Source organism: Apis florea, unplaced genomic scaffold, assembly GCF_048593485.1.
Source record: "Apis florea isolate Af1SG1 unplaced genomic scaffold, ASM4859348v1 contig_3496_pilon, whole genome shotgun sequence".
Lineage (NCBI taxonomy): Eukaryota > Metazoa > Arthropoda > Insecta > Hymenoptera > Apidae > Apis > Apis florea.
The window spans coordinates 8,872,095-8,889,183 of record NW_028256773.1 but is presented as its reverse complement, the minus strand read 5'-3'; the positions used below and the strand labels follow the sequence as shown (position 1 = coordinate 8,889,183).

Genomic DNA, 17,089 nt, shown 5'->3' with positions numbered 1-17,089 from the left:
TTTCATCAAATTACTCTCCAGCATTAATTACACATTTTTTTACAATCCACGTCCACTGTGGATTCGTATTTCAAGAATTCTCCAGTGACGTAATCGAGATATTTTTTATCCTTCACCTACACCGATAGCCAGACTCTCTGGAGATCGATTCTCTTCCGTTCTACCATTTTCCACGCAGCGTATGTATGTACACACCTATACTTGTACCACGTTACGTGGGCTCTATTTTTATTTAAAATTTAACGCAAAAATGTCGATCGTTTATTCCTTGATTTAATCGGGGAATCGTGATTTTACGGTAGAAAAAAATACTCGCCAAATCAATCGACATATTATAATATTAACACGTACAAATGAACGATAGAATTAAAATGAAAATGAGAGATAAAAATTATTGAAATTTTTATTTCACGCTCTTTCAAAATGATCGACTAGATGAACTTATAAAATATTTTTAGAAATTCGCTTCGTATCGTTTTCGAACGTGTAAAGTAAATACGCTCGTCGCCGGTAGGACGCTTGAAGTTCGTTGGAAACATTGTGTCGAGACGTTCGAACAGTACACAAAGCGTTGGTAAGCGATTCAGCAGTTTCGAGATAGCATTCATCTTCGGCTGGCATTTGGACGCGTGCGACGGCTGCGTGGAGACGGGCGCCGTCGCAGAAGAGATTGGACTCTAGGCGTCCAGTCAGTGTATCGTGCGACGTCGCTCGTACAGTTCGGCCACGTGCTTCCGGTACCGTGCTTTCCGTTTGCCCCAAGATCCACTTTGTGTGCGCGCGTGTGTGTATGTGATGTCTGTTCCAGTGAGTCGTTCGACCTCTTTACGTGTTACGTGAATGTCCACGGCGTGCAAGCAGACGATCAAGAGGAAGTAAATACGTATTTTCTTTAACCGATCGTTTCCGTAGTTGCTCGATTCAAATTCAATTTTACGTAGAATTTATAGTATCGATTGGAATACACGAAATATATAATACGTTAATCTCTCGCAATATCGTTAAAATTTAAATTAGGAAGAGGTGACTCGTCAATTTCTATAGAGAAACATTTATAATATACGTATATCTATTTAAATATTAATCGACTAGGAATAAACGAGGATTAATCACTCGGATATATCTCCGATCGTAATCATGGTTGCAAATAACAGGAACGGTAGTCATACGGTATCACAAGCCCAATACGTTTCTATTTCGGTTCAGTCAGGAGTCGTTGTATATACGACTTCCGTACTACGAAACTACGAAGTATCACGAGACCTTCCATTCCCCGTTTAGACAAGACGATGCAAGGTTAATTTGTTTTAATGAAGACCTGGCTTGCTTGCGAGACACCGCGTGAATCGTTCTACTCCACATAACAAGTATTATACGTTAATTCGTCTCCCCTTTTTCCTCCGTCGAGGCGAATTTCCCGTAACGATTCTTTTTTCTCATCCGTTCGAATAAACGAACGTTTTACACGATGAAATCCGTTCTCCATCCCCGCATAATTCTCAATCCGCTTGTACAAGTCACGCGTTTTGCACGCACGATCAACTGTTTTCGACGTTGCCTATTATCGCACGATATTAGGGGACGATTCAGCCGTGAAACGATGGAAAGATTGCACGGGGGACGCGGATAGACAGATTTGCAAGCGTCGCGGTTTCTGCGGGTGATACATGCGTCCCCCAACGCGTCGCCCCTCCCCAGCGTACAATAATGTTTCAACATGTGTAAATTCGCCCGATACATTTTTCTGCGCGATATTCCACCACGATTTTTCCCGCCCCAGAGATCCGGTGTCAATGTCATAACTTCGTAGAATTAAATTAGCTCGTATCGACCAGTGGTTACGAGGTTAGTGAAAATATCACGCTCAACGTCATCGTGTAAGAGTGTTTGTAATAATTTCAAAATGTATTTACAGTTACAGTTCTTTTCTTTTTTTTTTTTTTTTTTTTGATAGGACGTTGGAACGTTAAGGTGTTTGCTTTTTCAACACTGCGATTAATTTACCAAGATTTATCCAAGGATCTCCTTCCTTCGAGTTCAACTTGATCCCAGCCTCGTTCGATTCCTTCGTCTGGCTGGTATATAGGGACTGGCGACGGTTTGATAAATCGCGGCGAGCTACTTTCGCGCTTTATCGACCACGTCGGCGGGGCTGATTCGCGTAAGCGAGACAATGGATGAGGGCGACGAGGACTCGTTAGAAAGTAGGGGCGCTGCACGGCCGTATTCGAGTGGGCCTCGATCTACCCCAAGAGCAAGGCCACGTTTAAAACCCCCCTTTTCAGTTTCCATCGAAGAAAACTAAGTCGCCGCCGATGACTACGAGGTAGAGACGGCAATGTGGAAAGCTGAATGGGATAATAATTCTTAATCGTTAACTTGGATAGATAATTAACTCGGATAGAAAAAGTTTAAGAAAAAAGTTTGTTGAAAATTTTGTGTACTTGCGTAAAAATTGAGACTACATTACGAGTGGAGTTAATCCGATGGATTAACCCGTGGACAAACTCTTTTCGGATAATTCAGGTTCGGTTCTCGCTTGCAATGAAAAATTTCGAGGATCTCCCCTGCACACAAAAGAGCATCGTCGATTGCACTAGAATGGATACTTCATGTACATGCCATCGTGCTGACGAATTATATTGTCATTCTTCTTTCTATGGAAGAACGATGATAGTTGATTCTTGGCTTGATTTCGAAGGTTGGTTGCGAGATATAATTCGACTTTTAAAGATTTAAAACTGAGATAACTAAAATTACTCTTTGATCATTTTTATCGAACGAGGATAATCATATTGGAATCGTATGATAGAGTAATTATAAGATTTATGGACGGAATTTTTTATTACTTTCTTCTTTTGACCTTTAATGGAACAACATCAGTACAGATTTTATATATATAACCACTTTGTGAAATTGTAAAAAACGACGAGTATTTTTGCAGAGTTTTTTGCTCCTATTGGTTTTCCGTCTGAACGATTAGGAAACAACTCGACAATGTGCTTGCCATTTTTCTGCTTCCCACGATCGAACGCTTCCCACACGTTCGACCCTGCCTCCTCTGCAACTGTTAGCCTCCTTCGAATCGCTTGATCACAGCTTCGACGATTCTACCAACCTAACCACAATATCGCCACGATTTTCATTCACGACTTTCGAAGAATTGTATTCTCGAAAACTCTAAATCTCTTCGTTCACGATCATTCCACTTTGAATACTTGCCAAATTAGAACTCGTTCGAGGATATCATCGAAAATATCATCATCGAATCACGACTTTCCAGAAAACATATCGATTTGGCTCGTTCTCAGTCTCTCTCCAAAGTGATTAACCTATTTTTCATCCAGCTCTAAGACCGTTCTAAGAGAATCTCGAAGCTCGACGCGGGTCGATTTTCTTCAAAAATTTTCCAATTTTCTCCCGTTGAAGAAAAGAAGAAAATTAAATTCCCCGACAGACGCGGGAAATTGATAGAATAAGGAATTAATCATACCACAAGTTGTACGCATCGCGTACAATTTCTAGTTGCCACGCGTTTATTCAAGCAACCGTTATCGCGAACGAGTCGCGATTTCCAAGAAAACGAAGCGCCTCGCGAACAACACGGTTCATCCCCGTGATAAACATCCTATTAAAAATTTAATACGTTTAAAACCGTGCCGTTTCTTCATTCGTTTCGAGCATTATCCTATCCAAGCTTTTTTGTAATTACTTTTAACTACTAAAACCAAAGATATCGAAGTTGGACGCGCACTGGACACGGTTGCTGAATGGTTGGCTGAAACGAGAGTTTCGCGGAGGCGACGCGTGCATGCGGAGGAAGGAATTCGTGTCGCTTGAAAAAGAAGGAAAAAGTGGCGACGACCGGTGGCTATCTCGTTGAGTAAACGCGTACCGGTACCACGAGCTTTCGGGTCAAAGGTGAGCCGGTTGAATACCTCCATTACAGGCCGGGTAATGGCTCCTTTACTCGTGGCGAGGAGCATCGCTCGCAAGAAAAACCACCGCCGCGGTTTTGAACGGCGACGAGAGCGGACGGGATACCCTTTTATGAATCGCGACCGAGTAAACGTAGCGAATCGCCACCCGTGGAGGACGATGGCCCGCATCGTTGCAAAATATTCCGTGACTCGAGGCAAACCGCCTAACGTATTCCGTGACATGTGAGCGAGGAGAAGGCTAATTATTTCAACGAGGAGTTTTACGAGTATCTGGTTTCGGTGTTGGATACGGGAAAGCTTGGACTCTTCCAGACTTCCGGGTGTAAATCGTGGCTGCAGATAAGCCTCGGCTACGCGCATACATATGCATATATATACGTGCAGGCGATATCTCCTCAACTTTGTTATCGACCAACAATGACGAACATTTTTGGGGGACGTGTAAGAAATGTTTTATTACGACGATACGGATCAAAGTATCGTGGAAATTTAAAAAAGAACCGAGTCAACCATCGAGTTTAACGATAATCTCTCTCTCTCGCTCTCCGGCGAGTATATATTCGCAAAGGTATTTGCAGATTCATGCGTGAGCCGATTCTTCCGTTACGGTTAAAGTTTCGAGTTGCGCGAAAAGCGTTGTACGGATGAAACCGATGAAACGACGACAAAATGCTCTTACTACGATTATCGAATACGCGTTTACGTTCGGATTACGTTACAAGGTGAAACTCGTAACGTCTATTTTCGTTCGCTTGAACGAGGACAACTTCTCGCGATCGTCGCCGACGTATAAGTAGAGGAAAAAGCAAACGTCTCTCTCATTCCGACTTGTTATTAATAGAGAATAAATGGGGATATTGATTCCGTATGGGGGGACCATCGAATAAATTGACCGGCCATTTGAATCGCGCGCACTGTCGCGATGGTAGACGTTTGAAAGAATTGCGAACACGGCGAGAAGCGAAAGAGAAACAGCGATGGTAAAGGATCTGGCGTCTGGCATTAAAAGCCAGCAGCCAGCGTCGAAAAGATGGAGAAACTGCTTTTGAAAGCAGCCGACCAATTGGAGATTTTTCCAACTTCGCTCTTTGCGCTCCTTTGCTCCTCGCGAGGAGGTTGGACCAACGCGATGTTTCGTCGAGAATCGAGCTCTTCTTTTTCTTTTTTTTTTTTTTCCAACTTGCGTTTTTAACTTCGAAAACACAAGTTAGGTTGAACATCGTTCGAATCTTCTTTCTTGCGTTGTTACGCTTTCATGAAAAACATTGGAAAAATTGGATTCGCAAAGGGAACGAACTCGTGACATTTTTTTTTTTTTTTCAAAGCAATCGTTCGAAGAAAAATGGTTGGAAATGATGCATCGTTTCGTGCGTAATAATAATAATAATAATAATAATAACAATAATAATTGAACAGGATAGAAATTTATCGTTCTCATTATTCTTTCATACGCAATAACTCGCAAGTGATAACAAAATATCGATCGATAGTTTGTTTGGCAAATATCTACCCCCTCCTTAACTAGCATCTAATTATAGTCGTTCGGAGCCACTTGTTACGAGAATAACGGTGAGCCTGTATCGGCCGTTGTAGGATGGTAAATGTGGTGGAACAATTTGCGGATGATTCGCAATTTCCGCTCGATAAAAGCCGCTTCCCCCGCTTCGATTTCGTATCAATTAGCCATTTTTTTTTTTTTTTTTTTAATAAGTAGTCGAGCAACGCTTCGTGCGAATAACTGTTTAATTTGTATGGCGAAACGTTACGCGCGTTGAAAAAGTCGAAGCTATAAAAAAAAAAAAAAAAACTTTCATCGGTGAAACTTTCGTTCCATTTACCCATTATTGATAATGGCGTCTGACCATTCAGTCCAGTCCACAACGTTATATTTCGATACATTCACCGTTTTGTTCGTTTGACTACGCATTTTTTTTTTTTTTTTTTTTCTTTCCGACGATTCTCTTCAATTATATTTTCTCTCGTTGTGCAATTAAAAAGAAAGAAAGAAAAAAGAGACGTCGTAATTCCAATTTCAAAAAAAACTTCTATTCGACGTTTATACACGATGTAGAATAGAAAGTTCGGTCTGTGAACAAACTCGGTAAATAAAAATTCAAGCTTTTGTGTAAACCATCGAAAAAAGTAACAATTACCGCAAAAAGAAAAAAAGAAGGAACATCGACGTTTCAGTTTTTTCTGGCTTCTGAAAAAAACCGCATCGTTTGAAAAGCAAACGAAACGCTATCGAATCGTGGAGGGCAGAATTGGCAAACGTGCCGTTTCAGATCGAAATACAAGGATCGGCGGTGAAATTAAAACGCGGGCAATTGTTTGGCGGGCAATGAAAGTCGAGTAAACGCGTCGCGGTGGCGGACACAAAACGGAAAACGTTGGTTTCGTTCCGTTTCGTTTGCTATGAAATTTAGTTTCGATTATACAGCAAGAAGTGTCGATAATTACTCGCTACTGGCTTATAACATTATCTTTTACGGTTCGTTTTACAACGTATTTTAAACGTCTTTTCTTTTTTTTTTTTTTCTTTATCGCTACCACATTGCCGACACGAGTTTACGACTCTCGTAAAAAGTAAATATAAGAGTCGATTATTATTCGATCTTATTAATTAAGTAATTTTATCGCTTATCTCTAACTAATATCTTCCTTCCGAGCCATCATTAACACCTTTTATCCTCTCTTATTATCTTTTTATTACGCTTTGTAACGAACGATAAAACGGCTTATTATACCCGATTTAAAAAGGAAATTAAAAAGAAAACTACGATTCAAACGGAAAGAATAATTAACAGTTGAAACAATTCACCCAACTATTACTTTTACTCACACTGTGCTACTTAATAAATATAAGATTTATTCGAAGTTATATAAGGCTACTTGTCCAAAATATTTTCGATCTTCTTCTATCGACGTTCTCATTGAACCTCTTCGAAGATTCTTTCGAAGCTCGAAATCGAAAATTATCGTGAACATCGATACGATGATGATCCACGAAAATCCGTCTCCTCTGTGAAACATCGAATCGACTATTAAATCACTCTGAATCGCATGGACAAACGTAAAACATTTCGATTCCCTTCAAATCGGCCGGCTTCATCTCTCGGACGAGGCGAATACATCGCTCTCCGTATCCCTCCATTTTATATCCAATCTTGCACAGTTTGAAAGGAAATTAAATTCGGCCGGTTAGGAAAAAAGTGAGTAGACGCGTATCCCTCTCCGCGAGAATTAATCTCCAGGGTGGAATGTTCTCTCACCGAAAATTTCTCCCCTCCCTTAAACGCAACGCGCGTTCCGTGAATGCAGACTTTATCCCCCCGTTCTCGTCTCTCTCACCCCATATACGGATCGCGTAATCGCACGTGTGCCATCTCTGGGATGTTATTCTCGGATTAACAAATTTCTCCAATTTTCTTTGTTGGATCCAATTAAATTTCGAAATGCTATCCAAAAATGTATCCAACTTGGGCCTAATTTCCTTATCCTCGTTGTTTGCGCTTTCGAGGAACGGATAACGAGGCCCGCTCCCCCTTCAAATTTCGCTTTCGAAATTTCGAAGAAATTGCATTCGATTTGGAAGGGGACGGACGATACGAGAAAGAGGGATCAGAAATTGCTCGATCGACAGTGTTTGCCCTCCTTTTCCGGTTGCGATTCTCCTCGCGCACTCTCTCCGCTCGGGTCAATTAACGCTCCCGGCAAATTGTCCGAAATTGAATTTTCGTTCAGTCGCTTGGCCGCAGCTCGCTTTCTCCGCGAAACTTTGTCGCCTTTGGCGTTAATATACTAATTAAGGAGGTCGACTTGATGCGGAGGGAAATCTTTACCGAGAGACAGAGGTGAAAATGAAAAGTCGGAGGTGTTTGTGAAAATTCGTAAAAAAAACTCGACCGCCACAAACGATTGCGAAAAATAAATTCTCGATGAAAAGTTTTTTCGTTTTCGATCGAGCCATGCTGAAATTTGATTAAAATTGCCTGATTAAAAACGATTGTGCGTCTACTTGCTTGAAAGAAGATAGAAACAATTTATATGGAATTTTATGTAGTAATAAACACACGAGGTTTTATTAAATAATATCTATTCTTATTACAGATACGATATTTGTAGAAAAATATAAAATACTATCTTATAGAATACTACCGTTACGACGAAAAGTTCGTAACGTGTGTTTCAACGACGAGACAATTGTCAAAGAAGAAAAAACAAATTTTACGAACTCTTTGTCCGCATTAGTAAATACAATCGATTGAACTATCAACGATGATTCGATTTGCAAAATCGAGACACGGCTGACTTAAACTAACTGATACGCGATAGGCTGCAGGTTATCGGGACTTTCGAAACAAATTTTGTACGGCGAATAGAGAGGCGTGTACGGATACACGGTCGACGCGTAATTGTCCACGTAATTAGCCACGTAGTTAAGGGGATAAGTTTGAGGCAGAACGATGTATTGAGGATTTTGTAAATAGTTTGTCCCGACCTCGTCCGGAAGTTGATAAACTTGCACGAGTTGCTCCGCGCCAGTTTGCACGGGTTGCTCCACACCACTTTCCACCGTTGCTAAATTACCATTAACTCCCTTATGGTTTCCCGGATTAATGAAATTCACGTTCGCATCTTCCTTCGCCGCACTCTCCGTCGTTCTTCCACGCCCGTGTTGATGCAGGTTCTGCACCACTTTTATCTTGTAGATATCCCCCAATTTCGTGCCCACTATCTCCTCGTTCTTACCCGCCGCGTGTTTCGGTATCTGAAAACGAAAAGCTCCAGTTCGCGAGTACTCTTCACGGGTTGAATAAAATCTTTTTCCTCGTAAAGAAGAAGAGATAAGTAAATGTAAGATATTCTCACCATGGAGGTTCGGGCCGCGTCCGATTTCGCCACGATTGGGGACGATTGACCGACGGCAGAGAGCGGCCTCAGATCGGGCAACTTTCTCTGCTCGAGCCTAAATTGTTGCGGTTGCTGGGAGGAGACGTGATCTTGCAAAAATATCGAGCGTTGAACGTTCTCGGTATCAGGATTCGCGGTTTGCGAGGGGATGGCTTGTTGTTGCTGCTGCGCCGTTTCTTGAGGATTCACTTGGGACAACGTTTGTTGACTCGCCGTCATTTGCTGGGGATCGTAGGTGCGGTACTGCTGGTGCACGGGGCGCATGTTGGACGGCTTCAATCCCAGCAGAGTCACGCTGTGACGAGCTTTCACGCGCTTCTCTGTTCACGCAACAATCGTATCTGTGTAACGCGTTTTTCTAACGCGTTTCTTATAAAATCGGTATCTTACCGTCTTGATTTTGCAAATCGACCACCGACATCGCGTCGTCGTTTAGGGACGGCTTCGCGGCCACATCATTTTCATCATGTTCACTCCCCTGTCCTGCACCATCGAGCTTCTCGCCGTTGGACCTTTTGCGTCTACTGTGTACTGCCTGAGAAAAATATCCGGTCGATTCGAGAAAAGAGGGAAATTGTGATCACTTGTGCTCACCTGAGGAAGGTATTGGTAGTATTGAGGCGGGACGATCGAAGGTACTTCGGCACCTTCGCCCATCGAGGAGAGCAATCGTTTGTAAGCAGCCTTCGACATCGATGGTATCGTTCCTGGCTGTCGATACATCGGCAGCACCGCGTAGCTGGGAATATGATACGAATTTCCATACACCGGATGAAGCTCCAAATGATAACCAGGATCAACGTATTCCTCTCGTTGTTGACGATCTTGTTGCTCATCTCGTTGATTATCCTGTTGAACCGAATGCCGAAGGGTTTCGGGGGGTTGCGTGGCTACGTGTTGTTGCTCGTATCCAGGCTGCACTATGATGTCGGCTGCAACATGGCTGATTAAGAAAACAGCCATCGCGAACTGGAATAATAAAATAATACAATTATAATTTCTGGTACGAGAGTTTGCGAAGCGTTTAAAATATAAATGAAATTATAAATTGAGAGGAATCGTTGACGAAATTTTTACCGTCGCCAATTGTGCCATTGTTATTATTATTATTCTTCTTCTCGGTGTTGATCGTTTAAAGGTTTGATCGAAACTGCACTGCGCTCGGCTACGGAACGCGTAAATTAATGCACCAAGTTGCTGATGCCATGATACGTATATTCGCGTGCCACGCACTTTTGCCAAGTCAACGTTGCGTTTACTTGCACGAATTCGTCAAATTCGTGGAAACGTTTTTACGGGTCACTCGTTTATGAAACCCTCGTAACTTCGTCCATCCGGCAAAAAAAAAAAGAAAATATTTTTAACCACGCGAATTTGTTGCGAAACGCGGAAGGATTCGTGATTCGCGCTCTCTGATCGTGATATCCGAAGAAGAACTTTTCACGCCACATGGAGCGGGATATGATCGATAATCTTCCTCCAACCCCCCCCTCCCCATCCCCCAACAACGTTCGCACCCTGTTCGTTGGAGAGGAACAGATTTTCCGAACGGGAGTATAAAGTAGCGGATTTTTCCGCGAATTTTTCGGGGAAAAATATCAAGTTTCTTCTTTCCACGATTTTGGACCGAGAACATATCGTTCGCATAAATCTATATTCCAATCGTTGTTCCAATTTTGTTTGTTCTTCGTTTTCGAGAATTTCATTCTCGACTCTCGAAACGATTGGAAACTCGGGAGATTTATAATTGAAATATTCACGGAGGAAACGGAGGAACGGTTTAACAGCGATAGGTGATCAACGTCCGAATCTATCCACCCAGTTCGTACGAGGCAATCAGGGCATGTCAGCAGGGCCGGTGGCCTCGAAGTGCAACGAACTTGTAAAAGGAAGGATTTCGCACATTCCTTGCGAGCGCCCCATTATTCAGTTTTGCAATACCACGCATCGTTCGAACAGCAATTCCGGTGAATCAGATCGTGATGCGTTGAACCTTACGATTGTTACTTATTATTTATCGACCGGTATTAAATTACGAATCGAGCAGTTTCGACATCGACCTACTAACGCTCTTACCATTCTATACCGCATCTATATACATGTGTGTAGTACATATGTACATATGTTCGAGATATAATTTTTCATAATTTAAAGAGAAAAAAAAGGAAAAAAATGAAAGTCGAACGACAATGGATGAAACATGGTGTACAGCAATGATGTGTGATGAGCAAAAAATGATACGATATTGGCGGAATTTTAAACACGCATGTTCGTAGCAATATTCACGTATGATCCCGATTTCTCATTCGCACACGGACAAGCTCTAATTTTTTCCTCTGTTATTCCGTGAATTGTCCAGGTTGCGTATTCGATACGTGATGCCAGCGGCGCACCTGACGCTGCGCGAGGAGGATGTGGTACGATTAACCTTGGAGTTCCTCCACAGCCGAGACCTTCACATCTCGCAGCTCTCGTTGGAGCGAGAAACCGGGGTGATAAACGGGCAGTACAGCGACGATGTCCTGTTCCTTCGCCAGCTGATCCTCGACGGGCAATGGGACGACGTGCTGGAGTTCATCCAGCCGTTGGAGGCGCTCCCGGATTTCGATATGAGAAAGTTCACCTACTCGATTCTCAGGCACAAGTACGTGGAGCTGCTCTGCATCAAGTCCGAGGCGAACTTCATCGCTGCCGGGACGAACGGTAGCGTGGACAACGCGGTCGAGGAGGTGGTCAAGGTTTTGAGCGATCTCGAGAAGGTGGCGCCGTCGAAAGAGGAGTACAGCAGCTTGTGCCTTCTGTTGACGCTCCCGCGGCTCACCGACCACCTCCAGTACAAGGATTGGAACCCCAGCAATGCGAGAGTGCAGTGCTTTCGAGAGGTGCACCCGTTGGTGGAGAAGTTTCTGCCCGGGGACAGGAAGAGCACCGATCCGGCTCATCCGGTCACCTCGGCGAAAAACGATCGGCTTATACAGTTGATAATCAAGGGAATTTTGTACGAGTCGTGCGTGAATTACTGCCAGGCCAAAGCTACCGGATCCAAGGAGAGCGAGCAGGTATCGTGTATGTTTACTTTAAAACAAACGCAGTCGAGTCGATCTTTGCCAATCCTTTTTTTTTTTTTTTCTTTTTTTTTTTACTTTTCCACAGGTGGAGATGAATTTCTCCAGACTGTTGGACGGCTCGGTCGGTTTCAGCGATTCCGACTTGAGCCTGCTCTCTTGGTTGCAAAGTATACCACCGGAGACGTTCGCCGTGCCTTTCGCGCAGCGCACGTTGAACGTGGACGTGGAACGATTGGAGAGGCCCTCGTTGGAGACCTCCTGGACCGAGCACATGCTGATCACCCCCATAAAGCCCAAGACTTTCCCGCACAGCGCGATGCCGTTCACAAGGCCACGATCCGCCGCCGACATGATGTCTCGCAGTTTAGTCCCGGCTTTGGAAGCTGGCCTCGGACCAAGGAGTCCCGGCCCTAAAAATACCACGATACCATCCGCGGCGCTAATGGCTCTGTCCACCGGCGATATAAACCCGATGTCGAGATCCTCCTTCGCCAGCTTTCATCTAACCGGTTTCAAGAACAACAAATTGATGAACACGAGCGTGGACAGACTGTTCGAGAACGAGGGCGACGTTTTCCTTAGCTCGAGCTACGCCGAGTTCCAACAACTGCCTTCCATACAGGAGACCACGACCAACAATCAGCCGAAAGCTCCGCCAAGAACGAGAGGCCACTCCAAGAGTCCAGAGGGTGAGTCAATCGTTTTTTAACCCTTTCGAGAAAGATCGAACACAATTCGTCGAGTTGCTTCTACTACGAGTTGATTCGACGAAATATCGATCGCTCGTCATATCACATACGATATCACATACGCAGAGGGACTATGGTAGCGAAAGGGTTGATGTTTGTCTCCAACGATTCGTCTTTCCCTCTTTTCGTTTCAGCTATCAAAGCCGATCCCTCTGCGGCGTCCACGCCGGAGCGTAGAGTTGCCGGCAGAGAATCACCGGCTCCGTCAACCGCCAGAAGCTCGAGAAGAGATTCTTTGGCGGAGAAACCGACCGGAGTCGCTGCAAAGATCACGGAGCCAACGAACGCGATCCCTGTCCGAGCTTCCCTGGGCGGGGATCATCTGGAGCAGAGTTACAACGGTGATCTGTTCAAAGAATATCAAAAGCAAAAGCAAAGGTTGCAGGAAAAAGTTCAACAGAAGGAGAGGGAATGGGATGATTTGCTCAGGCAATTGTCAGCTCCGTTACCTCCTCAAGTGGTCGATAACAGACTTCAGGGAGATGGGTGAGTGAACAGTTTTCCTTTTTTTTTTTTTTTTTTTCTTTCTCTTTTACTATCCGTCGAAGCGACTCGAGCAAATTTTCAGTGTAATTTTCGATGTAACTCGATACTTTTTTTCTTTTTTCTTGTCGCGGAGAAGCATATCGGTAAACGATCAGGAAACGGTGAGACAAAAGCGTATTGTTGGTCGCGTTTCGGTGAGTTGGTATTCAACGGGTGGAATGGCGACGATTATCAGTAGCGAGCAATCACGGAAAAGAGGGGTTCGTAGGATGGTTCGAATTAAATGTTGGCTCGTTTCCCAACGAGTTATTCGCGCGACGTAATCCGGACAAATACTGTTGTTTCCCGTGCGATGGTCTCGCGGAGCACGGTCAATCAAACGGAGTAGTTGGCTGCATTCTCTAACAGATGGCAGCAAAGGAATGTCTTTGTCGCGCTTATTACGGTACCAAAGCGTGAGCCGAGAATAACTCGTACGGTCTAGACACTAACGTGTGGCGCCGATCGAAATAGCAATTCTCGACAACAGAAACGTTGTCGAAAGAAAGAGGGATTATTTTGACGCCTTGACAATGACCCGTCCTGCTCCCTCTTTGCTCTCTTTGCCGATCGAATTTCTTTTATCGAATGAAGAGAAAGCGAAGGTTAGAATTTCGTGAATTACGCACGTTAATTCCATTTAAAATGCGTCGTATCGTCGAGAAAAATGTTTTAAAGAATGTTTGTTTTACTTTCTTTTTTTTCTTTTTTCTACAATCGATTAATACTTGTGCTTCCATTAGAGCGGAATTCGGGGCAGAGGACGATTTCTTTTTAAAAGTTACCGACCGTAGCGATTCTCGCATAGACGGTAGACAAATCAGTAACGGCGGGAAGTCATCCCTCGTGAGTGTCATGCACGCATTCCTTTCCTCGAACGAATAAACGGTCCCGGCTGTATCCTCGTAATAAATGTCTTGTAACCAGCTAAAATTACCATCGTTCCGAGATGTCAAGTGCAATGTATCTTTTCTCCGAGGGCGTATCGGTCGCATCCGGTGATAACTAAAATGCTGCGTTTAAACGGTTGTTCCTTATCGACACACCTGTTTTTACCTATGTTGAAACAACGCGTGCTCCTTTCTTATCTTCGCCCCTCTCTCTCTCTCTCTCTCTCTCCAAATATTTACTTGGTCGTCTCGCAACCTAAATAATCGTGAACGACGAGAAAGAGATCGATGCGGGAAGAAGGTGCGTGAAAGAAACGAAAGTGGAATTGAAAGCCGGTGGTTCGTTGGCATCGATCGTTGACATTGTTCCGAGTTCGGATACCGGATGTATGAGAATAGAGTGCGTGCGCGTTGTCACAGGGAAATCGTAATCCTTCGTCATTGGCTGGGCCCGTCCTGCATATTTATAGTTTCATTGTCTCGTTCTTATGTACCGTAATGGTTCTCATAAAACGGGGAATATGAATGTGCAAATTTCTGGTATGCGGCGCATCGTCTAGACGCATCGTTTTTCTCTTTTTTTCTTCTTTTCTTTTCTTCAATTCGAAGGTTCGCTTCTAAATGAAACTCGTTTCGCCTCTCGAATTCGAGAATTCGTTTCTAAGTCGAAATTAATCCGAGGATGGATCCTCGTTACGAAAAATCTCAATGATCACGTGAAGGTGGAGAGAAAAGTTTAACTTATTTCAAAAGTGATGACATTGCAACATCGCGAACTCGAGGTAATCAATCTCAACTTCTCGCGTACGTGTGCAAACGGGTGTTGGATTACGTCGGCATGGACATTCGAGTTATATAAACAACGAAGGATGCATATCGTGAATATCCATTTCGATCGATCAATTTAATAATAGTATCTCGGATCATTATGAAAAAAAAAAAAAAAGAAAAAAAACAATGCGAAAGACTTGGAAATTTTAAAGATAACTATTTTTTTTTTTTTTTAAATTAAAAAAAGATAATAAGATACGTTTGTTAAATACAATTATTTACATTGTTCTTTCCTACGTCTGCTCTTGATGAAGAGACTTATCGTAATGCTGACAAAGCTCTTCTTATCTTGGAGTATCGCGTAATTGTTCGATTGAAAAGGATTGAACGATATACGTTATTTTTTTTTTTTCGCGAACTCTTCGAATGACTCAATCGTTGAGATGATCGATTACTTGTAAAAAAAAAAAAAATAATCATCTCGCAATTAAGAGGATTATTTCAAACGAGAAACAAATAAAGCCCGTGTATACAGATGTATGTAATTTTTTTTATATACATTCGTGGTGGCGATCACTTTTGTAATATAAATCTAGGAATTGGTACGGGCCAAAGAAAAAGTATGGATTATTTGATACTTTGTTAACCGCGAAATACGAGTTTATTTTAAGAGAGAGAAATTTCTCGGTCGTTGAAACAAGAGGCGAGAGTCCTTGATCCTTCAACCGATTCGACAAACGAGGCCATTCATAATGATTCACCGCGCTTCACTTCTTCCACTAAAATCCCTTTAAATGGCCACGCGCTATCACAATTTAAAGTTAGAAGAAATTCCAGCTTACTCACGTTCCCCGAAATTGTCTCACTATCCTATCCCTTGATTAAAATTTAGATATGTAAGCAGCGACGGGGAAAAGTCGAAGTTACGAGTAAAATTGTATCCATAAATTACCTTAATAATTTATCGTTGAAAACATAAACTCAAAGTAACTTTTTCGACGTTTCTCAATCAGTTACTTTATCAAATTAAGGGTTAATGTGTTTCTAGATACAGGAATATCAGATCCAATTCATTTTTGCCCGATGAGAGAAGACGATAGAGAAATTTTCAAAAGAGATATTGAAGAAAATTTCCTTTGCTTACGAGTGTATGATCCGTTACGTACGTGTACGACACGTGTTATTGTTTTACACGACGGATACGAATCGTGATACAGTTTACATTAATCTCCCCCGAATTCTACAAATTATGCGCGACAAGTTGAAATAGCCGGGTTAAATAAGTGTGGCGGGCAGAGTCGGCGAATGAATGGCGCGCGGCATCGAGTGAAACGCGTCGGAAAGACGGATTTAGCGGAAAGACGAAATTCTCGAATATCTCGCGCGATTCACTGATGACCAAAGGATTGTCAACCTGCTCTCTCCGCCGGTCGTTTCGAACATTTTTCTTGGCTCGATACATCGCCGTTTATTCCCGATATTCGCCAGAGAGAGAGAAAGAGAGAGAGAGAGAGCTTTCCTTCGAGACGTAATTGGCACGCGTGACTGGCCGAGATCGGCTTCTCACAAACGCGGCTTTGTTCGGGGACTGGATTGAAACAGGGGAGAGGATAGCGAAACAAGCGTCCATCTCGAATCGAATAATCGGCTCGTTAGCATGGAAGAATAGCAGGTGTTGTAAACGTGGAAAAGTACATTGGGAGTAGGTTAGTTCAAGGTGAACCGATCGCAATCGAGGATGGGTGTCCCATTCTTTCGCAATAGTTTGTTTCCAATTACGTCTCGTTACGAAATTGTTTACCGCGCCATGACGCCGTGGACAATGGAATTCAATATTGGTTCATAACGCTCGTCTCATCGTCTTGGATCTCGCTTTTTTGATATCGTTTAACATCGAATATTAAATTTCCTCTCGCAAGAAATTAGCGTATAGAAAAGTATTTAGAAAGATTCGCACGTTGGTGTCTGCTACGGCGGAAAATAATTGTGAAACGTTGCTACGTGTCTCGCGTCAGGTGGAAACACGACGAAACTATCTTATCCCCATTGCTTTGCCTCATCTTTCCTTACTTCTCCTTCTTTCGAATCGAGTAATCGATATCATTAGTAATCTTTACACCGATACGGATACCTGCAACTTTTACCTCGAATCTTATCTTGTCCAACATTGTAAATTTCAGCGGATAAAAAGGATATTAAATATTTCTCCAACAGCGTCGAATCGATCATCG

General features: G+C 43.0%; 2 protein-coding genes across 5 annotated transcripts in view; one reads left to right on the top strand and one right to left on the bottom strand.

The window, feature by feature from the left end:
* Window positions 1–17,089, top strand: part of LOC100866598 (WD repeat-containing protein 47) — a 61,730-nt gene that overhangs the window by 11,142 nt on the left and 33,499 nt on the right. For 2 of the 4 annotated variants that reach the window (XM_086913031.1, XM_012494633.3), the window contains exons 2-4: window positions 11,215–11,914; window positions 12,009–12,612; window positions 12,807–13,158. In XM_086913031.1, the coding sequence (XP_086769157.1) occupies window positions 11,234–11,914; window positions 12,009–12,612; window positions 12,807–13,158 (1,637 nt within the window). In that variant the 5' untranslated portion in view covers window positions 11,215–11,233. Of the gene's footprint in view, window positions 1–602; window positions 876–10,677; window positions 11,124–11,214; window positions 11,915–12,008; window positions 12,613–12,806; window positions 13,159–17,089 lie in introns of those variants that run through there. The other 2 variants (XM_086913029.1, XM_086913030.1) reach the window with 2 other exon arrangements.
* Window positions 7,995–10,003, bottom strand: LOC105737266 (uncharacterized). Its single transcript, XM_012494638.3, has 5 exons — window positions 9,933–10,003; window positions 9,450–9,824; window positions 9,246–9,390; window positions 8,814–9,175; window positions 7,995–8,712 (listed from the first exon to the last, which is right to left on the bottom strand). The coding sequence occupies exons 1-5, from the start codon at window positions 9,948–9,950 to the stop codon at window positions 8,254–8,256; spliced, it is 1,359 nt and encodes a 452-aa protein (XP_012350092.2). The 5' UTR covers window positions 9,951–10,003; the 3' UTR covers window positions 7,995–8,253.